At 47.5% G+C, this 25043-nt stretch overlaps 1 protein-coding gene across 2 annotated transcripts in view; it reads right to left on the reverse strand.

Moving 5' to 3' along the window:
* FAM234B (family with sequence similarity 234 member B) overlaps positions 1 to 25043 on the reverse strand; it is a 414455-nt gene that overhangs the window by 114423 nt on the left and 274989 nt on the right. For both annotated transcript variants that reach the window (XM_078641116.1, XM_078641119.1), the window contains exon 8: positions 16820 to 16963. In XM_078641116.1, the coding sequence (XP_078497242.1) occupies positions 16820 to 16963 (144 nt within the window). The remainder of the gene's footprint in view (positions 1 to 16819; positions 16964 to 25043) is intronic.

Raw genomic sequence — 25043 nt, forward strand, 5'->3', positions numbered from 1 at the left:
GTGGCGAGGACTCAGGCAGAGGTGTGTCCGGGGGCAGGGCCGCGAGCAGTGCATGCCGGATTTGAATGTACCTGTAAAGTTCCCTGTCTCCAAGATCATGTATTTCCTTTAGCCGGGCAAAGGGTATCACTGCGTTTCTCTCCCACACATCCCCCACCGTGGTAATTCCTATCGTGTCCCAGTGTGTAAATCCCTTAGTATTCCTCAGATTGCCCAGCGCCCGAGAGTCCCACAGCGGAGTCATCTTGGTGACCTTCCCCATCCAGCTCAGCGCCGCCGTTGCCGTGTGCCACAACTGAACCGTTAATTTAGTGGGGCCCAGTAACGTCCGTACCTTGCGGCGATCATACAACGGGCCCAACAGACTGTTTGTGCCCAACTGTGCCCTGTCGGACTGGAACGCCGGCTCAGCGTGCGATGCGTGGATCCATTGATTAATTGGTTTAAGGTGTGCCGCCCAATAGTACAGTTTTAGATTGGGTAGCGCAATACCCCCGCCATACAGGACCTCTTGTTTTAACAGATGTTCTGGTGACATTGCACACTCTCTGAGAAGGATTGTTGGTGGAGTGCTGGTAAGTTCCAGGCAATATTCATGTTGGATAATTTGTATTACCCACTTGTCTGAGGTGATTGAATGCCAGACAGGTAGGAACTGTGAGAGACGCCCCCCGACAGGAGTGGAATGATCGGGGGTAGTGGAGGGAAGTCACTGTTTATTGGCAGGGGAAGTGCGGGTAGAGTTACCTCTGCCTCTTCCCTTGTTATTATTTCCTCTGTAACCTCCCCGAAAATAGCCTCTGGAAGAGTTAGATTGGTTGTTCCCTAAGTGGAGGAGGGATTTTCTGACGACAGTGTTTTTTTGAGCCACCTCTGTAAAAGGAGCGACGAAGGAACCCCTGCTAAAAGATAATTATAGGGCTCCCATGGATTTGCAGTTTCGGTGCCTTTCTTCATTTTTTCTAATGAAGTATCTACTGTTGGTCCGAAAAGATGCTCTTTATCGAAGGGCTGATTAAGTATGGAGGATTGTACCTCCTGCTTGAATCCAGAGATTTGAAGCCAAGCTTGTCTCCGTAACACTATGCTAGTGTTGATAGCATGAGAAGCTGTGTCCGCTGCATCTAGGGCGCATTTCATGGAAGTGTTGGTGATGAGCTTCCCTTCCTGAATGAGGTAGTTAACTTTAGATTTATACTCCTCTGGCAAATGTTGCATGAGTTTTTCCAATTCATCATAGTGGGCCCTGTCGTAGCATGCGAACAAAGCTCGAGTTTTGGCAACACGCCAATATTTAGCTGCCTGCGAAGCTACTCTCTTGCCAGAGGCATCAATAAGTTTAGACTCCTTATTAGGAGGAGGGGCATCGCCTGTAGTTTGAGAGTTAGCTCTCTTGCGGGCGTTGGATACAACAAGAGCGTCTAAAGGTAACTGACTTTTTATGTATACAGGGTCTGTAGAGGCGGTTTTGTATTTTTTATCCATCCTAGGTGTCAGTATCCTGGCTCTAACTAGGTCTTTGAATACCTCATCGCTTTGTTTTCTTGTGGGGTATGATGATAGCCATCCCCATCCCCAAAATAATCATCCTGTGAGTTAGGTGACATTGGAGGTGGTGAATTTGATGCTGTAATGTGTAATGTGTAAATTGGGATAGGGGGAGGAGAGGGAGGTATGTAAGGGGGAGAAGGGTTAGTATTCATATCTCTTTTTGCCTTCAGAGGTATAGGGGCGTCTCCTGAGAGGTCTAACTTCCGTTTTTAGGAAGAGTAGCCAGAGGTGTCCAGTTTCCGGATTAATACTAAGTTTTTTTTGTTTTGGATCCAGAGGTGTGTCTTCGGATGGAAGTTCCTTGGAAGGAGTATCTTTCTCTTTAGGAGTGGATTTCGGCATCGAAGATTTTGGCTCAGTGTTTTTGTGTGCCGAGTGTTTGGAATCGAAATGCTTAGTTTTAGCCAGTTTAGGCTGTGGAGTCTTCGGAGTGGCATGTTTCGGCTTTGAACTTTTCAGCGCAGAGGGTGTTGGCTCTGAGCTTTTAGGTGTGGAGCGTTTCGCCTCCGAGGCTTTAGGCTTGGACGATTTCGGAGTCTTTTATTTTGTAGGGTTTCGACTCCGAGGTTTTCGGTGTTGAAGGTGTCTTTGGTGCCGACGGTGTGGTAAGTGGCACATGTTTGTCCTTATCTTTCGGGGCCGAAGGTGTTGGTTCGGCACCTAAATGGGGCCGGCTCGAGACGGTAGGCTTGTGTTCATGTTTCGTAGCCAGGCTGGAGGGCGGAGCATCTGATACTTTTTCCTCGGTGTCGACCGGAGCCCGAGGGCAAGGGTGATACCAGAGCCTTATCTTTTGTTTGAGTGGGCACATGGGGATCTGTACTCGCGGTATGTTGACCCGGAGTGACGTTCAGGTCTTCCTCCATGTCGGAGTCAGCTCCGGACACGGAGACCAGTTCTTCTTCGGTTTCTGCGGTAGGACAGTGGTGTTCTAGGTCTTCGCCGAAGATGTCCGGTACGGACCCGCTGCCGCATTGCATTTTGTGGCATTGAGCCCGACGATCACGGATGGTCTTCTTTGATCGGAATGATCGACACACTTGGCAGGATTTTTCTTTGTGTTCCGGGGATAGGCACAGGTTGCAGACCTCGTGCAAGTCGGTGCGTGGAAACTTAGCACGACACCCAGGACATAGCTTGAACGGAGTCCGTTCCATCGATTGCTGGAGTGGTCGGCACGGGTAGCCCCAACGGCCCGCCTCGAAATTCCAGATCAAAGGTTTTTATAGTGTACACGATACGCGTCGAATGGGAAACCGCGATCGAAAGACAATATCGTTGAGGGTAGAGGATTGCGCGTCGAAGAGGTTCGAAAACAATACCAAACTGGAGTGCAGCAATACACATCCGAACCAGATTGCAGAAAAAACGATCTGGAGATGGAGTCGATGCCCATGCGCACCTTCCTTGTGACTGAAAAGACTTCTTCAAACAAAAACAAAGTGCAAACATTCGGACCCAACACCAGATTGCGATCTATGCTAAAGCATATGATCTACAGCTCATATGCCTCGAACCAACCATTACTGAAGGTAAAGTAACTTGGTAATTAGATGGATATTTCTAACCACTGATTTCTCAACTTTATAATAAATGCCCAAGCTACACCTCCCAAAGGATGAAGGGTTTGAGGAATGGACTCAAGCCAATAAGTCCTGCAAGACAAGGTGGATAAAAGGTCTCTCCCTCTGGATCTGGCTGTCAAGGCAGCAGAAATGTGCTCACTGATGCCCATGTTGCAGGCTGGTACATGGCAAACACAGGAACTTTCCTTGTTAATGCGGCAGGGGGAGCCTGAGCTCAGGTAGACTGAGCCTGTAAGCGTTTAGGGAGCTTTTCTCTTCCAATGGATGAGGCGTGAGAAAAAAGCAGGTGGAGCAATCAATTTTCCTCTGAGAAACGGCTGTGCCAATTTAAGAAGAAAAGTGGCCCAGGGCTTGGCACCAATTTATCTGGAAAGAGGGTGGTGTGTGGAAAATAGTCAATAGTCAACAGCTGCAAGAAACAATGCGCATAAGCTCCAAGGATGTGCACATGAGGAATGTCCGAACCAAATTAAGGTCCCACTGAGGCATTTTTAAAGCAATTATGAGGAACATATGCGGTAGGCCTTCAGGAAATACATCACAATAGGTAATCTGAAAAGGGAAGTCTGATCCAGCAAAAATAAAAACAAAAAAAGCTGAAAGGGCATTCAACTGTGCTCACTGAAAAGTCTTGTTTGGCTTCAGATACAAAAAGGCTCATCAGAACGTATTGCTTGTATAGGATCAATATTACAGTACGTCCACCAGGCCTCAAACTTTTCCCACCGTTTAGAATTTGCAGACATGGACGAAGAAAGTTAGGCTGGTAAAGTCAAAACTACTCAAGGGAATACGGGTTCAGTGAGGCTGGCATTGACTGGAAGACCTCTGTCAGTAAATATTAACTCATTTGCTCTGTAGGAAGTTTTAGGTCGAGAACATCCACTGCTCTGCACACAACTGCGAAAGATGCACTATCCTCTATTGGTCGACCAGGTGGTGAGTCAAGTTCAGTCTCTGAAGAAGTGTCCAATGCACTTGCATTCTGCAGGTCCAAATAACGCCCTTAATCACTGCAGTGAGGGAAGAGCAGTTTGTCCTTGTCACCGTTGTGGGAAGTAAGTTGTAATCCTTGCACTGCATCTGAACAGGAGCTGAAACAAGGCGTTTAGCCTTTGGTGATACTGACGACGTGGAAGAGGCTGGGAGTCCGGTTGAATCATGGTTGGTTGCACCTCAGTTATTTCGTAGCAAAACATAGGTCTGGCACCTGTCATTTTCATGCTAGTCATTTCCCTTGCCTGCTATCTGAGAAATTAGAATACAGTAGAAGATCCTCAAGTTGGGAGTGGAGCTTCAGATCCATGCCAAAAAAGCAAAAAAATAAAGGAAGTGGCATCAGTGAGCAGCTGGCTTGACACTGGAGTAAGGTCACCATAGAGCCACGGGTCATCACATGGCACCTATTACTTGAAAATCCTCATCTTCCGTCTGGCTCATTTGAATATTCTAAAGGTGAATAATCTGCAGTTAGAAGTATCCATCAAAAAACTGTATGTACTGTGTATGGGTGTTGTTGCTCTACTGGAAACTGGTAAGCATGGACACACTGGAAACTAGGAATTATATGTGATAACTTGGAGCTGAAAATGATGTGCTTTAAGCTAACGAGCAATTGTATGCTTCGCATAATTTTCCATTTGCTACCTGATGGAAACAGGAAAATTAGTGCATAATGGGAATGATTTAACAATGGGAGCTTCCGATGTCTGGTTACTGGTATAGAGGAACATTATGTGTTGCTAATTTAAGCTCTGGGAGAAGCATTCCTATCACTTTCTATGCCCTTTATCAAAGATGGGCAGATGGACATGTACAGAGGAAGGGTAGAGAGCAAGTGCTGTTCCTAACTAAGCCCACCTTCCAATCCTCATGTTTGGGGCAGGTGTGGGAGGGCAGTTGAGAGGGTGGATTGCAGATACTGCAAAACTCTTCCATCTTCTTTCCCACCATCCCCGGGTCACAGGTCCATTGAAGCTGAACAAGCATTTGAAATGACTAGGACTGCTCTTAGTCATTTCACTTCTTGCTCCCAACCTCAGGCTCTCAGATGTATGCTGTGTGAGGGTTGAAGCGGCTGTCTGTCACTTATCTTCTTCTGCACATCGCACCTGAATATCGCACCAGCAGGTATTCAGAGCAGTAGAGAAGAACAGTTGAGCAGTACTGAGCATTGATTCCAGCTCCAAGCTGTTATGATCCAGTACATAATAGGGATATCACCTGGGTCTTCCTGTATGGAACTGACATGGAAATTGCCTGTAATGTCTGATGCCCAGCACTTAAATGATCCTATTGACAAAAAATGTAGAGAAAGCTTGGTCGATCACCCTGCCATTGCTATCCAAAAGACACCAGGATTTTTCTGCAAACTTTGAACTGGCACTGACATATGTTATTAGGAACTGTTAAGGAGGGGGCGTGGCTAAGCACGCATTGGAGGCAGACATCCTAGGGTAGAGCTCCGGCCCGAGCTCCCCTTCCCTAGACCATTACCCCGCTTCATTAACTTGCCGCCAGCTGAAAATTCAAGCGCAGCATCACTAAGCCACTGGCCGCCACCCTGCCGAATCTGGGACTGATCGGAGGGTTCCGACTGCAACGAGGTCTCCAGGGAAGACACGGCCGCACATCTCACCGCCGGGCCGGCGGACGCGCCTAAGCAAGGTCGGGGCTTTTGCCGGTGGGCTGGGCCCCGGGGCGTGGCCTGGTGCGAGGGGTGGCCGCAGCTGCCTGGGGGCGCGGTCTTCGGCCGCGGCGCTCGCCACTGCGGCCCAAAGAAAACCCGGACTCTGGCGCGATCATCTAGCTGCCATTCACCCCGGGTGCCTCGGCCGCCGGATCGCTTGAGCCCCGGGGCGGGGTGCTCGCCAGGCCCCGCGGGCGGCGTAGGCGCTGCCGGCGGACGCGCCTACGGGAGGCCAAGGATTGAACCAGCCGACTGGGCCCAGAGACATGGCCTAAAGGATAAGGTCTTAGTATGATGGAGATGTTGCACAGGCTGTAAAAGTTCGTGTTAATCCTTCTAATTTGAGATCTCGTTTATGTATGGTTAGGTGCTCCTACAGGTAACGGGGCCGTCCTGCTCCATTCACTCGTAAAGTCAAACGTTGTGCACACTATCACAGTAGGTGCATCCCTGTAATTGGGCGCACTTTAGGTTCAAACATATAGACTCCTCAATGCTTGATGAGAATTTTCTTTCTTTATTTCATTTTGTTAACTTGATATTCATTTCATATCCGTTATGTATTCATTACAACATACTTTATCTTCTCATGTTTATATCCACAACTCTATTTAAACGCTCCAATGCATTTCGGGCCGGTGCCCTTTTTCCAGGAGCACTACGAGCAAAAACAAACGGGACATTTCTTGTAATGCAACGATATGCAACATGAAAACATACAGTTTGACACATTGGTTAGTATTTCAGTCGTACATGCAATTTGTGCCGCGTGTGATGTGTTGTGCATGCTGTAAAAACGGGTGTCATGAAAAAAACGTAAAGGACGAACAAAAGTGAGGCCGATATGGTGGGAATGGCGTACATGCCGTACTTACTCAGGTTCAAATGTGGGTACGTGAGTGGGTCCTATCTGGAAATAAACAAAGGAACAGGTTGTAACTTCCGTAGAAGGTTACGTATTTAAGTAATGATAGCCGGCGTGTCCAAACTTACTTGGCAATGAATGCTTCATGGATCGAAAAAAGTTTCCGAGATTAGTTTCCAGCGGCAATGGCGGTGCGGGTGTTTGTAATTCCGGGCAAAAATGTATAAGTCATGTGATGTGATCACATGGTGGGAGTCACGTGGCGCAAGTAAACATAATGAAGGGACTAAGATTCCCGGGTGTCATGTTGAGTGTGTATGAGATGGTGCAATAGTACAACTCTTAGCCAATAATATCAAAACCAAAAATAAAATAAACTCCACATTGTAAATATGCGCAGTGTATAAAGTAAGCAGCAAAGATGTCACTAGTCAGAGTCTCATAATTGTAATTAAATAAAACAACTGAGTTCAGTCCGATCATTAAGCCCGAAGGGCTTCATTGATTGTAGGCGGTATATCCACGCTGTTTCGCGTTGAAGTAGGATTCTGTTATTATCTCTTCCTTTTATTTTTCTTTCTGTTTTGCCAATATAAATTTGTCCGTGTGGGAAAATTTATATTGGCAAAACAGAAAGAAAAATAAAAACACGCTTGAATGAACACAAATCAAATATACGAACAAAGAACGTAAAATCTAATGTAGCGGTACATTTCATGGAACAACATCATAACATCGCACAGTTGAAATACATGGTCCTCGAAATCATTGAGAAACGCAAAGGAAGAGATAATAACAGAATCCTACTTCAACGCGAAACAGCGTGGATATACCGCCTACAATCAATGAAGCCCTTCGGGCTTAATGATCGGACTGAACTCAGTTGTTTTATTTAATAACAATTATGAGACTCTGACTAGTGACATCTTTGCTGCTTACTTTATACACTGCGCATATTTACAATGTGGAGTTTATTTTATTTTTGGTTTTGATATTATTGGCTAATAAAAGTTGTACTATTGCACCATCTCATACACACTCAACATGACACCCGGGAATCTTAGTCCCTTCATTATGTTTACTTGCGCCACGTGACTCCCACCATGTGATCACATCACATGACTTATACATTTTTGCCCGGAATTACAAACACCCGCACCGCCATTGCCGCTGGAAACTAATCTCGGAAACTTTTTTCGATCCATGAAGCATTCATTGCCAAGTAAGTTTGGACACGCCGGCTATCATTACTTAAATACGTAACCTTCTACGGAAGTTACAACCTGTTCCTTTATGTTTATTTCCAGATAGGACCCACTCACGTACCCACATTTGAACCCGAGTAAGTACGACATGTACGCCATTCCCACCATATCGGCCTCACTTTTGTTCGTCCTTTAAGTTTTTTTCGTGACACCCGTTTTTTACAGCATGCACAACACATCACACGCGGCACAAATTGCATGTACTACTGAAATACTAACCAATGTGTCAAACTGTATGTTTTCATGTTGCATATCGTTGCATTACAAGAAATGTCCCGTTTGTTTTTGCTCGTAGTGCTCCTGGGAAAAGGGCACCGGCCCGAAATGCATTGGAGCGTTTAAATAGAGTTGTGGATATAAACATGAGAAGATAAAGTATGTTGTAATGAATACATAACAGATATGAAATGAATATCAAGTTAACAAAATGAAATAAAGAAAGAAAATTCTCATCAAGCACTGAGGAGTCTATATATTTGAACCTAAAGTGTGCCCAATTACAGGGATGCACCTACTGTGATAGTGTGCACAACGTTTGACTAAAGGATAAGGTGCCTGCTTTTGGCTGCCGCCGCCGCATTTCTGGAGGGCGGTGGCTGCTGTGACCTGGAGCTGCCCCAGGTCTGGACCCCGCACTGGACTGGTCCCCGCGCCCTGGAGGCCACGCGCTCCGCCGAAGCTGGGCCCTGTGCAAGGCGCTGGCCCAGGACACACATCACTGGTCGCCGCGGAACGAGGCCGCTGGCTGTTGTGGGACGGGATGGGAAGCAGATGTGGCGCAGTCCAAGGGGGACTTCAGTGATGACATCATAGACGGCGCACCCCGTGGCCGCCCTGGGGCGCTGACTTTGGCCCACTGATCGCACATGAGCCGCCATAGCTGGGACCCACTGAGCAGAATCGAGTGACTCCCCGGCCGACTCTTGGTACAGGTGAAACGACCCCCCAATCCTGATTCTTAGCCGGCTGGAGATGAGAGGCTGAGGAGAGACGCGACCGCCGATTCAGGTGAAACATATCTTCTTGTAACTTCCCCGCGCCCACGCGACCCTTCGCTTGTGCAGCCCTAGCTCCCCACTGATACCCCGCACACCACTGGACATTGTTGGCACGAGCGCAAGCCCTACTCCCACTATTCTGCTCATGTCTGGGGGCACTAGGGCGCGGACTGGCACTGGAGGTGCGCAACTGAAGGGGAAGATGAACAAGTCCACGAACCCTGCGGATGCTGACCAGATGGCAGCCAAGCTAGACACCATGCTGGCTGCCATGGAAAGGTTGGAGGAATCTGTCCAGCTCACTCGCACCTCCCTGGAGACTAAAATAGACAGTGTCGCAATCGATCTTACCCACCTGCGAGCGGATCATAAAAAATTGGCGGAACGCACCACGGCACTGGAGGGTGCCATGGCAGAGCTTGAGCCCCGGGTTACCAGACCGACAAGCAGGTGCAGGATCTCCTTAATAGGGTCGAATTCCTAGAGGACCGTGCAGAAGACGCGAAAGGGCGGGCACGGAGAAATAACGTGAGAATCGTGGGTGTGCCGGAGCGATGGGAAGGGAAGGAACCTGCGACGCATATGGAGGACTGGCTCAAGGCCCTACTACCTGAGGGCGCGCTACCGCCTCACTTTGTTGTGGAACGGGCGCACCGCGTGCCGACGAGACCGCTTCCCACAGGTTCCAATCCCAGACCGCTGCTCCTTCGGATCCTGAACTATCGCGACCGCGATTCCATTTTGCGCGAAACAAGGCAGCTTCAAGATGTCCGGATCGACAACGCCAGAATAATGTTCTTCCCTGACTACACGATCCAGGTTCAGCGCCAGAGGCACTCCTTCCTTGCCGTGAAGCAACGCCTGCGCCAGCTAGACCTTAAGTATTCCCTCCTATTCCCCGCTAGGCTGAGAGTGGTAGCGCAGGATAAAACGCATTTCTTCACCAACCCGGAGGAGGTTGACGCCTGGCTGGACAGCGGAACAGACACGGCGCCCCGGCGAGCGTCGGGGCCTTCCGGCACGCGGCGCATTCGTGGACGTCGACGGCGCCGCAGGGGCGGGTTGTCACCGGCCTGCGGGGCACGGGGGGAAGCGGGCACCGACCCACCTGTGGAACTAATACGCCACGAACAACAGGACGCCCTTCGCATGGTGGCGGAGCACAGCTGCTCTCCAGCTACAGACACAGCTCCCGAGGCTAGCCCCGAGACTTGCCCAGTGATGACTAAGCTGTCTATGGGTTGCCTGACTCCCAGAACTCCATGGAATGACCAGATGTCACGCCACAAACAGCAGATCTGCTTCACTGACTGGCTGCCCAAGCCCCTTTTGAACTGAGCACTTGATTTGCGATACTCTGACCACATCACACCCCTGAACTCGTGCTGAGCGCGGGACCTGGCGGCGCCCGGCACGTGGCCGCTTGTGGGTGTTTGACCGCTTGCCACGAGATGCAGTGAGTACTCACTTTTGGCACTTGACCTTCAGAGGGACACTGAACTGGCGGAGGCTTGCTAATGCCCCTACCCACCGGGGCCCAGCTGGTGTCATCTCGTCTGGACGGAAACAACGAGACCTGATGGGCTTTCCTGACAACGACCCGGTCTGGGTGTGAAACCTACGGCAAGCCATGTACTTTTTTTTACCTTTTTTACTTGGAACATTTCGCACCAGCTGTGCCTGATTTATGATGCCTGGGAAGGGTGATGTTTCCTTTCCTCACCCGACTGTTCTGATAACATAACCGTGCTTAGTGCACAGCGACCCCCCTGGATCTAAATGTTAACTATCTCTCTAGAGAGTTTGGACGGCGGCATGTTCAGCAGCCGACCTTTTAGTATTTTTCACTTGTATTGTTTTTTATGGCTTTTTGATTACCTGGGCCGCAATCTTTTTGTTTTTTTGCATTTGTATTGCATGCGTTTATGGATGTGTCTTTGGTGATCTGCTATGGGAGTACTTGGGAAAGACAGATATGGCGACCTACTGTGGGGTTGTGGTGGGGGGTGGGGGTTACTTGAAGTGTCAAAATGTCAGCGATAAATCTATGTACATGGAATGTACGAGGTATGCATACACCATCACGCAGGTACCAGATTTACTCCTACCTTAAACGTCACCATGTCCATATCGCACTCCTACAAGAGACACATTTGAGCGATACGGAGACACAAACACTACACCGCAGATGGCGAGGGCAACTCTATGCCATGGGGTACTCGTCTTATGCCCGCTGGGCGCTGATATGGGTGAGGCCCGGGACCCCTTTCGCAGTCACACACTCCCGCATCGACCCAGAGGGCATATTTGTGATAGCTCATGGCAAACTAGATAGGCAGCCGGTGGTTTTGGCTTCACTGTCTGCCCCTAACACAGACCAGAGTGGTTTTTTCACGCAGCAATCTGCCGACCTGGCACCCTGGCACGGGATCCCCTGGGTGTTGGGAGGCTATTATAACTGCATCCTTGACATTGCATTAGACCGTTCTTTCCCGCCCCTGCCTGGCGCACCTGCAGGGAGCTATGAAAGTCCTCGTAAACTGGGCCCTAGAGTGGGATTTGCATGATGCCTGGCGGAACCGCAATCCCACCACCAAGATGTATTCCTATTATTCAGGCGCACACACATTACATGTACGATTAGACCGGTACATGTTGTCAAGCGACTTGCTCCCCCATATTACTGATACTTATTACATGGGTCGCACTCACTCCGACCACATCCCACACATACTGGAGCTGGCATGGGAACGACCACACCCACCCATACCCACCTGGAGGCCACAACCAGACCTGCACCTTGACGCTCCTTTTCGGAATTCCCTATATACGCAAACTGCACATTATTTTGATGAGAACACAGGCACTGCATCTACCCCCCAAACAGAGTGGGACACTTTTAAAGTAGTTATCAGGGGCCACTGTCTGGGCACACAAGCTAATATGCGGAAACAACTAGAAGGGGACCTGACACGGATTGAAGCAGACTTGCTTCAAAAGGAACAGGAGGCAGGGAGGGTGATGAGGAATCGTTGCTGGAGGCTCGAGCGGACCACGCACGCTTACTGGATAGGCTACGTCATCTTAATTACGCGACCCACTCGGCACGCACACACCACTTACGCGATAAACCCGAAAAATTGATGGCCTGGCTGATTAGACAGGAAGACCGGGCGACGCCCGTGGCAGCGATATGCACCGACCACGATGAGGTGGTCTACACACAAAGCGAGAATCACGCGGCTTTCGTTGCCCAGTACCGCACGTTATATTGCTCTCGACTACGGGTCCCCCTTGCTGACATTGCTGCATATCTCTCCGCTATAACACTGCCAGAGCTGGAAGATGCTCACCGGAATGACTTGGAGACCCCACTCACGCCAGATGAGCTGTGCGCAGCCATCTTTGCTCTCTCCAACGGTAAGTCCCCTGGCCCAGACGGGCTGCCTGCAGAGTTCTTCGAGGCCTACTCTGACATACTGATCCCCGAATTATTAAAGATGTACACGGCGGCTGCCGAGGACTCCTCTCTTCCCCCCACGCTAAATGAGGCTAATCTCATCTCCCTTCCGAAGCCGGGCAGGGACAGCACGCACCTGGGCTCGTACCGACCGCTAGCCCTTCTAAACACGGACTACAAGATACTGGCTTCCGCGCTAGCTCAGCGGCTGGCCCCCTTAGTACCCACTCTTGTACATAGCAACCAAAATGGTTTTGTACCCACACAAAGCACCTCACATAATATACGGCGATTGTTCAGAGTGCAGGATTATGCCACACGGCAATGGCCTCGATCGGGGTGCTTAGTGCTTGATCTTGAAAAGGCCTTCGGCTCCGTGAAGTGGCCTTACCTCATGGCAGTACTGCGGAAGTATGACCTTGGAGACGACTATATTGACATGGTGGGTCTATTGTACCAGAAACCTACGGTGCGAGTACGGTGTCCATGCGGTCTCTCTATATGCCGATGATCTCCTCCTGTATGTCAAAGACCTGACCTGCTTACCACTGGCATTGTCAGACACCTTTCGCACTTTTGAAGCCATGTCGGGGCTCAGGGTTAACTGGGCCAAATCTGGAGTATACTCTTTCAGCCCAGATATGCAGGAATGTGAGGTCGACATTAACAATGAAAGACTTGCATGGTATACCAAAACGTTCCGCTACCTCAGTATACACATCTACAGAACCCTGACGGACGTATTGGAGGGCAACCTGGTAAGAGCTATCTCTTCCTTACAGGCGCAAATTACCTTTTGGAAGACCCTCCCCCTCAATTTACCCAGCCGTGTAACACTGACAAAAATGATAGTCTTACCAAGGCTGCTATAATATTACTCTAACATCCCAGTGTATGTCCCGACCCGGATTTTTCGTGAATTGGAGACTTTGATTAGGAGCCTTATATGGAATACTGGAAGACCCTGGGTAGCACTGACGAAACTCTATGCGCCCACAGACGCTCGAGGTCTCGCAGTCCCCAACCAAGAACTCTATTACCTAGTGGCACAGCTGCAGTGGGTGGCCAGATGGCTGAGTGGGAAGAACCTGTGCGATACTGCCACAGATACCACAATGTCGACTTACACGCAAGTCCATACACTGTTCCACCCCTTAACTAAAAACCCCCTGCCGACGCAGCTGCACCTGGCTGTGGCCCGCAAATGCTATATACGTGGCCTGAAGCTCACACGCACTGTGAAGCCCTATGCCCCGACACTACCACTGTTGGGCACGCCCCGGGACGGCGGGCTGGTGACGGAGACTGCACTGGAACGATGGACACAAGCTGGAGTGGACACAATTGCAGATTTATATACAGACAGTGCCCTGGTTCCCTTTGAAGCGCTAACTACAGACACGGGCCTGCCAGCTGGGCAGTTTCTTTTGCATGCATCTCTCGTACGCACATTCGTACGAGCTTGGGGCGACATTTCCGAGGAGCTGCCGACGCATCTTCTGGTACAGTATTTGCATGTCATGGGCAATGGTTCCCATGTGATCCACTGGCTAGCGCAGGCTCTTTTGACCCACACACAGTGCACCCTCCAACCACTGCGGGATAAGTGGGCAACAGACAAAGGGAAGGGAATGGACGGATAGGGAATGGACAGTAGTGCTGGCAGGCCCCATCAACATTCCGCGCAACTCCCGCTTCAAAATCATTCAGTTTTAGATATTGCATCATGCATATTTGTCGCCCGATAAAATTAATCAGTACTTTGCAGTCAACATCTCCGCGTGTCCGCGGTGCTTGCTGGTTGGAGCGGATCTCCTCCATATGCTCTGGACCTGTCCCAATATACAGACATACTGGCGCACCGTGACGTCACTATTGGCGAGGGGTTGGCGAGGACCTACGGCACACGTGGAAGACATGTCTGCTAGGCTTATACAAAAGAACGAAACTAGATTCTGGGACCTCGGGCTTATTGTGGCCAAGAGACTCCTCACTAAGCGATGGAAATGCAGCGAACCCCCACATGTCAAACACTGGCGTGCCTCTTTTGACAATTGAGCGAGAGCGGAAAGTACCACCCTCCACAGGGAGGAGACAGCGGGGCTGAGAAAGTTCCCCATAGCACAGCTCTGGGACTACACCCTGAGGTCGTTCCATCAGGCATGTCTCGATCAAGGAGTTACCTAGACTCTCTCCCCTCCGGACACAGCTTGGGCAACGGGTCAGATGGAGAGCTGTGCACCCACGCAATTGTTTCCTGTCCGGTACCTGCACACAACATGCTGCACCTGCGTTACATGATGCCACTGTCTCCCACATGGCAACGACCCCGCCCCCCCTTTAGCATAGAGGGCTAGATGCTCATAGCCCATGATCATGTTGGAAACCTGCTACCCAACCCTCACACTCGCTTTCCCCTGGAACTAAGGACACACGCCCATGGACGCAATGCTTGCTTCCTTACACCTTTGCATTTTCTTCGATCTTTTCTTTCGCTGTTTCCTTTCTCCTCTTAGCTTTCATGGCCTTCCTGCCCTCTTTTTTTTTCTTTTTTTTGTTCTTTAATTTTACCCCCTTCCCCCCTGTTGGCCAAGTTTCGGTGTCAAGGCAGTTTTTCCACTTGACACGCTTGTTAAGATGTTTTGAATAGAGTATCGTAAATACATTGCCTTTTGACTCACAGCACCTACTTACGGGACCACCTTAGATGACACACCTCATACCTGCTGTTAGACGAGGGCTGAGGGAACCGTGCACACACAAGGCAATGCCATAACATGTCACATCCATGGACCCCAGGTCACATTCATACCGGAACTATACGGCTGTACACTGTCTAAAGCCTTTCTACCACATATATTGCTCATACCTGTTCAAGCAACGCCTCGGGGATCACCATGTTTTCCCATTGCCTGACATATTCTCCCTCCCGATACGGACGTATTGCTTTATAGGGAGGAGGCTCCTCATCGAACATAACATGCCCCCATGAGAATGTTGCTTTATTTCTTCTTTCTTTACTCCCTTTGCCTAGCAGGACGTGATGCATGACCAATGTCCCAAGGAACATTATTATTGCTTATGATCATCTTTGTAAATTTAAGGGATGGTTTGTTGCATTTCCTGATTATTACCTTGGCATGTACTGTGACTTTGCACTAAAAAACTAATAAAAGATATTCGAACAAAAAAAAATTAGGAACTGTTAAGGACGTTGTTGTAAATGGCCTCCTAAAAATTGCCAACAGAGGGTGCCAAGTTGCATCAAATGTCCTGAAAGAGACTTGCTTCGGGTTATTGACACCTTTTTAGTCTTGCTAAAAAGTTTTGGTTGTTTAAAATGTGTACATGGTTGTCAATAATCCAGACTGAAAACGAGTGATAGGCCTGAATAGGGTCACTTAAACTCAAATATCTCTTGCCATCAATGTTGTCAATACACCCAGGTTGTTTACAATTGCCCCCACCCCCTAACTGGTTTGTCTGCTACACACCACCTTGACTGCCTGCCAAAGGTCTCTCAAGTTGGATTCCAATGACCACCCTGGTCGACAGCCACTGACCCTACCAAGAGATAGAAGCAATGATCATTCTGGTGAGCCCCAACCACCTCCCATTTGTCTCACAATGAACTTTCCAGGTTGGATATAAAAAAACCCTGGTTGGCTATCAATACCCCTCCTCCCCCTCTCGGTGCATATCAATGACCGCTAATCCTTATTCAATCAAAGAATGGCCGCTTGTCAACGAGTACCTGGTTGTTCATCTACAAACCCCTGGATGTTGCTCAGTAGACTTCTGGTTACCCGCAAACAGAGCCCAGGCTGCCCGATAATAGATATAGGATAGTCCACCAATGAACCTCTGGTTGACAGTCAATGAACACATGGGTGGCCATCAGTAAATATATGGTTAACCATAAATAAATCTATGGCTGTGAGTCAAATAGCCAATCAACCCACGCTGTTCACTGAAGTCACAGCTGTTTGCCAATGACAAAGAAAAGTGTACTATGTTTAGGTTAATCAGAGGTACACTAACCATAGGGTGCTTAAATGCACCAAGACCAGGATTGCCAGTGAGAGGCACGCAACAACTCATAACTATTAACAAACTAATACAACCACAAGTAGCGAAAAGTAGCGCAGGTTAATCTCTACCAAGGATGCTTGCCAATCACACCATACAGTCTGCCTGAAAATCGCTGACCTTTGTAGTTGATGCTCAATTAAATCATAGTTGTTTATTTCAATAACCAAATGGTATATTGTCAATGAACACACGACAACCATTAACTAAGTAAACAAATAATAATTTTTGATAAATAAACATTCAGGATAAAAAGTGTGCTGAAAAAAAAATGTTTTTGGAAACTGCATAAAATAAGTAAGGAAGCCACAGGTACCTTTGAATGTTCTTCATGTTCAGGGTCCAACGCGGCTCTAGATCCTGTCCACTCAGAAGCGAGAGGCCATGCTTGGTCGTAACCAGGATGTCACTGCAGTTATTATCCGGGGCAGGTACCAACTGTAGGAACTCAACTCCGCCACTAAAACACAGGCAAACAAAAGAAAAATTGTGATCCACAAAGACAAGAAAACTTGCAATATACTGTCACTTGACACCAATAAAACACAGCCACGTCCTTCTCTGTTGAGTTTTTATTTCTATATTCATATTTTATGGGTTTTTTCTTGTTCGCCTGTGTAGCCATAGTTTTGTCGAGGTATGTAACGACTGGTTTCATTTTCTGACACAATATGAAAAGTGGGTGATGGAATAATTTAATAATTAGACATTTTCCTGTCTCACAACTGTGAGATCCCTCTCTGCCTACAGGATCTACATTACAATTATTTGTATCCAATGATGCAGAAAGTAGTGTTCTGTAGTGCTCTGATTTGTGCCCTAAACGGATTTCCAAGTCCTGTTTAGTGTACAGGGCAGTCCATTTTAAATTGTTCAAATATTCAATGTACTGTCCAGAAAAAACGTTATCATTTCTCCGGACCTCATCATGTTTTCCATAGACTACAAATTAGACATACACTCGTTTTACAAGTCCATTATAACTATACCTATGGCAATTGCAATACTGAAACGGGATGTCCACAACGTTTGTGACAGAGTATCCCATTTGCCAACATCTAAACAAGGCCCTACTGTTCTGACTCAATGGTACGACCCTTTAGATAAGGGTCATTATTTTTGGTAGTTGCTAAAGCGTGTTGTGTTATGGAGAGTTTATCCACCTATAGTGGCGAAGCAAAAGTTGGATTTACGACAGCTGCTAAGTCGCATGAGTGGTGCAGTTCTAGTTATATGTAATAAAATAGGTCATTAGGGAAATTTAGGAGAGACATTGATTCTGGATGATTCAATGGGTTTTAAATCAAACACTGTGCTTCTCATGCGTTGAGGTAAGGTGATGTTTATGTACACCTATAGAGGTTTTTGCTATCTCTAAAACACAATAGAGGGAGACATGGAATACATTTACATTTTTTTTTATGTTTTTATTAAACCAAACTTCTCATCGACAGTCATGACATCAATTAGATAGTGATTTTACATTTATACAATTTTGATACATTTACATTTTAAGAGACAAGTCTAACAGTCAATCCGCAGAGTTAAGATATTTTAAACAAAAACGAATGTTAGATTTTATTAGCAATGTTTTTTGCTAACAAGAGCCCACAATCTCTTTAACTGTGTCTCTCTCTGTGGTGTTACAACCATAAAAGCATACACAAATACACATAAAAGTCAATAAAATACATTAAACAAACAGAGAGGGGGAGGCGATCCTTTATTCCTTTCAGTTTTATAGTAAATTCATTAACCCATACACGAATACCTCACCTTGGGTCGAGTGTTTCCTCAAAATTGACAAACACATAAAATCCACGTGGATCACAGTTTAAGCAAAGTGCATGGTGCGCCGTGAACGTACAGCAGCGTGAAGAAATAAGCTAACACAAGCACACGGCTCTTCATCTGATAGTTGCTGAAGATAATAGGCTAGTGAGCAATGCCTCATATTTGTAAGTTTCATGACTGGTATTAGGAAGTTTTTGGAAACCTTTACAATGTGCAATACTGGTAAAAAACTGTTTGAGATTATAACAGAAAGCAAAATGCTGGAACATTATAGAAGAACCAGATAAAAAAAAAATGCATGAGTGCAAAATGATCAAACCAGTGCCTATGAGAGCGGACAGCAAATTAACTACGTCTGACGACATTAATAAGGTTCAGGTGCTTAAAAATAGCAGCTATTTGTTCAGTAAGAATAAGTAATGTTGACAATATTAAGCACCAATGTTGCAAAAAGCTGCAAACTGGTTATAGATGGCACCTTCGCAAAGACACACTTCAGAGCAATAAGTAATAACACAAGAGATAGCTTTCAGCGTCGTTTCCATGCGGTAGAGGTTTATAAGGTGCAGGTACATGGCATGAGTGAGGGGCCAGGCGGAGGCGCATTATCTAAGAGCCATAATAGGTGATATTGCAAAACCACCAAGTAGGTTACCTAAGCCCCTAAACATTGTGTATGTAAGGAGGACAAATTTAGTCAGCCAGATGTTTAAAGCGGTGTTGCCTGGATTAAGCGCTGCTATGATGCCCTGCCGGCAAGTTCAAACTCCCGGACTATTCCACTCACCCTGGAGTCTAGTTTTACGTTCATCCAAAATGGCTTGGCAAAGGCACAGGACAAGCTTAAAGGATTCATCACACTGGCCCGAGCCCCTGCATTTGATCCCGTGCATTGGACAGCGCCAGCGAGCTAGATGCTTCAAAAATACACACACTGGGTCCAGCCTGTGAGCCATGAATCTTGGCTTCAGATGACTGGAATATGGGTAGGTCGCGGTATGGGGAGGGGGGTGCAGGCTGATATGAGTTGATAACTGCCCATGTATGCTTGGGTTTGGCTAGATTTGCTCTGTCTGAATGGTAGGATCAAAGACAAGGAAAATGCTATTTACCAGTATGCATCTGTTCTTGGCATGTAGAGCTGCAGAATTGCACACTATGCATGGATGGCCACCTAGTGTTGGGTCCGGATGTTTGCAGTTTGTTTTTCTAGTAGAAAGTCTTTGGAAGTCGCGAGATAGGTGACTCCTCCTTTGGGTGATACTGCGCATGGGCATCGGCTCCATCCCCAGATTGTTTTTCGCCATTAGGGAAGTGATGGAGCTAAGAGATAGTGATGACCATGTGTGTTTGTATCTAATGACGATAACACTGGAACAGATAAAGGTAGCCGGGGAGGCGGGTGGGCGTGTGCAATTCTGCAGCTCTATATGCCAAGAACAGATGCATACTGGAAAGTAGCATTTTCCGTTCGAGACATATGAGCTGCAGATTGCACACTATGCATAGATTGTATAGCAGTACCCATGTTAGTGGCGACCACTCGTATCTGTTGCAGTTCTTTGAAATAGTGTTTTAAGTACAGCTTGGCCTACAGTGGCTCGCTGCTTTGTTTGCACATCTACACAATAGTGTTTTGTGAATGTGTGCAGTGTAGACCATGTAGCTGCTTTACAGATGTCTTCTAAAGGAATGTTCCCTAAGAATGCCATGGAAGCTCCTATTTTCCTTGTAGAATGGGCTTTTGGAGGAATTGTTAGTGGACGCTTAGCTTTATGATAACATATTTGGATACATTTAACAATCCACCTGGCAATACCAGATTTTGATATTGGGTTGCCTTTATGCGGTGGTGAAAAAGATACAAAAAGCTGTTTTGTTTTCCTAAAGCTTTGTGTTCTCTCTATGTAGTACAGTAATGCTCTTTTGACATCTAAGGTGTGCAGAGCTCTTTCTGCTACTGTTTGTGGTTGCGCGAAGAAGACTGGCAGTTTCACAGATTGGTTTAGATGGAATGGCGAAATGACTTTTGGAAGGAATTTAGGGTTTGTACGAAGAACAACCTTATTGTGATGCATTTGCAGAAAAGGTTCTTGAATGGTAAATGCTTGCATTTCACTAACTCTTCTTAAAGAAGTAATGGCTACTAGGAAAGCCCCTTTCCATGTGAGAAATTGTAATTCACATTTATGTAAAGGTTCAAATGGAGGGCCCATGAGACGTGTGAGCACTATGTTTAAGTTCCACACAGGTGAAGGTGGTATTCTTGGAGGTATTATTCTTTTGAGACCCTCCATGAAAGCTTTAATGGCTGGTACTCTAAAGAGAGACAGATGTTGTCTATTTTGTAAATAAGCTGCAATGGCAGCTAGGTGCAACCTGACAGATGTGTAGGCTAAATTACACTTTTGAAGGTGTAGTAAATAGCCTATAATGTGTTGGATGGACACATCTAGGAGCTTTATGTTGTTGTTTTGACAGTATATTACAAAACGTTTCCACTTAGCAGCATAACATGCTCTAGTAGTGGGACGCCTTGCTTCCTTGATAACATTCATGCACTCTTGAGGGAGTTTAAGATAACCAAACTCTATGACTTCAGGAGCCAGATCGCAAGGTTGAGCTGAGCTGGGTCCGGGTGCCTGATCTCCCCATGGTTCTGAGTTAAAAGATGTGGAGATAGGTTTAGTTTTTGATGTGGTACCACAGATAGCTGTATTATTGAGGTGTACCACGGTTGTCTGACCCACGTTGGAGCTACTAGTATAAGCGTTAGCGAGTGTTGTTGCATCTTGCGTACTAGTAAGGGAATCATTGGTAGAGGAGGAAAAGCGTACGCAAATAGTCCTGACCAGTTCATCCATATCGCATTGCCTTTGGCCAATGGGTGTGGGTATCTGCCGGTGAAGTGTGGGCATTTTGCGTTGTCGTGGGTGGCGAAGAGGTCTATCTGAGGTTGTCCCCACATTTGAAAGAACGAATGAAGAACTTGTGGATGAAGTTCCCACTCGTGCATCTGCTGAGTCTGCTGACTTAGCAGATCTGCCATGGTGTTTTGAACCCCTGGGACGTGTTGGGTTATTAAGAAGATGTTCTGAGGTATAGCCCACCTCCATATCTGCTGAGCTAGTTGAGAGAGCTGCAGAGAGTGTGTCCCTCCTTGTTTGTTTATGTAATACATGGCTGTCATATTGTCTGTGCGGACTAAGACAGTCGTGTTTGCAATTTGTTTTTGGAATGCTTTTAGAGCTAGAAACACAGCTAACAACTCCAGATGGTTGATGTGGAGTAGTTTTTGCATTGGTGTCCACTTTTCCAGCGTGGTGTGATGCAGTAGGTGGGCTCCCCAGCCGGAGAGCGATGCGTCTGCTGTTAGTATTATTTGTGGAACTGGCTCTAGGAATAGTCGGCCTTTTGACAGGTTTTTTGTGTTCCACCATTGCAGAGAGCGATGAGTCCGACTGTCTACCAACACTAAGTCTGTTATCTGACCCTGAGCCTGGTTCCATTGACGTGCTAGACATTCTTGAAGTGGACGCATTTGCAGTCTTGCGTGAGGTACTATGAATATGCAAGATGCCATCATCCCTATGAGTTGTATAAACACTCGAGCTGGAAGCGAGTGTTGTGATTTTAATTTTGTTAGGAGCGTTTGCACACTTTTTATCCTTGCAGGAGAGGGATAAGCTAGTGTTAGTTGAGTATTGATTGTAGCTCCTAGGTACTGTTGTGTGTGCGATGGTAGCAGATGTGACTTGGTGTAATTTACTGTGAAGCCCAAGTTGTGGAGTAACATTATTGTATTGTGAGTGTGTTGTAGATATGGGATATAGTCGTCTAGATATGGGAAGACGGGGACGTGCTGTCTTCTTAAGTGTGCTGCTACCACTGCTAGATCTTTGGTGAACACTCTTGGCGCTGTTGTTACTCCGAATGGGAGCACTTTGAATTGGTAGTGCTCTCCTTCTAGCACAAATCTTAGATACTTTCTGAGCGTCTGGTGAATTGGGATGTGAAAGTAGGCGTCTTTGAGATCTAGTGTGACAAGAAAGTCGTTCTGCAACAGGAGTGGAAGGACTTGCTGAAGTGTGACCATATGGAAATGATCAGACTGTATGTAAGCGTTTAGAGGTCCGAGGTCTAGAATAGGTCTCAGAGATCCGTCCTTTGGAATTAAGAAGCATAGGAATATACTCCTTTGTTCCTTTGATGTTTTGGACCTATTTCTATTGCATTTTTCTGCAGGAGAGAGAGTACTTCTTGTCTGAGCAGCGTTAAATGATCTTGTGACATTGGACGCTGTTTGGGTGGTATGTTTGGGGGGGTAGATGTTAGTTCTAGACAGTAACCTGACTAAATTATTTGAAGCACCCACCTGTCTGATGAGATGTCTTCCCAGGCTGGTAGGTATTGCTGTATCCTTCCCCCGACAGGAGTGGAATGGGGCGGGGGAAGGGGAGGGGAGTCATTGGGTGGAGGCAGAGCGTGAGTTGTTGTTCTTGCCTCTGCCTCTGTTGTTGTTACCGCGGTAACCTCCCCTTTGGTAGCCCTTACTGTAGGTAGACTGAGTGGGGCTTTTGTATGCTGTGGATGGTATGTCTGATGAGTACCCTCTGTTTGCACCTCTATATGTGGAGCGACAAAATGAACGTCTGGGAGCCTGCGACTGCAGGGCTCCCATAGATTTTGTTGTGTCAGTGTCTTTCTTCATTTTTTCGAGGGAGACATCCACCTCGGGTCCAAATAAGTGTTGCTCATCGAATGGTTGATTGAGTATGGGGCTTTGGACCTCTGGCTTGAAGCCAGATATACGTAGCCAAGCATGCCTGCGCAGCAGGACGCTAGTATTGACGGCTCTGGAGGCTGTGTCTGCTGCATCTAGTGCACAGCGGATGGATGTGTTAGTGATAATTTTCCCTTCTTGAATTAGCTCACTAGCTCTATCTTTAAATTTATCAGGGAGATGTTGCATTATGTCTTCGAGCTCATCATAATGTGCCCTATCATAGCGTGCTAGTAAGGCTTGTGTGTTGGCAATGCGCCACATGTTTGCTGCTTGTAAGGCAGTTCTTTTCCCTGACGCGTCAAGGAGTTTAGATTCCTTGTCTGATGGGGAGCTTCGCCTGATGTTTGAGAGTTAGCTCTTTTACGTGCGTTAGATACGACTAGAGAGTCTAGGGGAACTGGTCCCTTTATATAAGCTGGGTCAGATGGTGCAGCTTTATACTTTTTCTCTACTTTTGGGCTTATGACCCGAGTTCTGACTGGGTCTTTAAAGACCTCAGAGGCATGTTTAACCACGCCTTTGAGCATTGGCAAAATTGCTGAGGACCTTTGTGCAGTGTCAAATGTGTCTAGCAGGAAGTCCTCTTCTACTGCATCGGAGTGCATGTCTACCCCGTGGTATTGTGCTGCTCTAATCAGTAACTGGTTAAACCCCATAGTGTCTACTGGGGGTAAAGGCCTAGAGGGGTATATGTCATCTTGAGGTACATTTGGAACGTCTGGTGTATTATAGTTGTCCCATGGGTCTGGCGAGGCTGGGTGATAATATGGCTCCTTTGGGTTAGCCCCTGTCTCTGATATGTCGTCCCCATTATCATCATGTGTGCTAGATGGTGTAGGGGAGCGAGGTGGTGAAATATGGGGGGAGGGATAAGTTCAAGTTCAAATTCAGAATTTGTATAGCCCACTACTCACCCGGAGGGTCTCAAGGCGCTTGTGGGAGATGGGGGGAGTACTTTACTTATCGAATATCCAAGTTTTAAGTTACTTTCTGAAGGAGAGGTGGTTCTGTGTAAGGCGTAGGTGGGTGGGGAGAGAATTCCAGGTTTTGGCCGCTAAGTAGGAGAAGGATCTTCCCCCCATGGTGGATTTGTTGATGCGCGGGATAGCGGCTAGGGCCTGATTGGACGAACGGAGTTGGCGGGTGGGGGTGTAAAAGGACAGGCGCGTGTTAAGGCATTCGGGTCCTAGGTCGTAAAGGGCTTTGTGTGCATGGGTGAGGAGTCGGAACGTTATCCTCTTGTTGACGGGGAGCCAGTGGAGGTCTTTCAGGTGACCGGAGATGTGATCTTGGCGGGGGATGTCTAGTATGAGTCTGGCTGAGGCGTTTTGGATGCGTTGGAGTTTTTTCTGTAGTATGGCTGTGGTTCCTGCGTAAAGGGTGTTTCCGTAATCCAGTCGTCTTGTGATCAGTGCGTGGGTGACCGTTTTTCTCGTTTCGGTGGGGATCCAACGGAATATTTTTTTGAGCATGCGTAGGATGTTGAAGCATGATGAGGAAACGGCGTTGACTTGTCTGGTCATCGAGAGGGAGGAGTCCAGGATGAAGCCCAGGTTGCGGGCGTGGTCCGTTGGTTTGGGTGCGTTTCCCAGGGCAGTTGGCCACCATGAGTCGTCCCATGCAGAGGGGGATGATCCTAAGATGAGGACTTCCGTTTTGTGCGAGTTCAGTTTTAAACGGCTGTTCTTCATCCACTCGGCCACTTCTTTCATCCCGTCATGTAGGTTGGTTTTGGCGGAGTTTGGTTCTTTGGTGAGGGAGAGGATCAGCTGGGTGTCGTCTGCGTAGGAGATGATGTTGAGGTTGTGTTGGCGCGCGATGGATGCGAGGGGACTCATGTATACATTGAAGAGGGTGGGACTGAGTGATGATCCTTGTGGTACGCCGCAGATGACTTCGGTGGGCTCCGATCTGAAAGGGGGAAGGCGGACTCTCTGGGTTCTTCTGGCGAGAAACGAGA

The sequence above is a fragment of the Lissotriton helveticus genome, chromosome 1_1, assembly GCF_964261635.1.
Source record: "Lissotriton helveticus chromosome 1_1, aLisHel1.1, whole genome shotgun sequence".
In the NCBI taxonomy this organism is placed as follows: domain Eukaryota; kingdom Metazoa; phylum Chordata; class Amphibia; order Caudata; family Salamandridae; genus Lissotriton; species Lissotriton helveticus.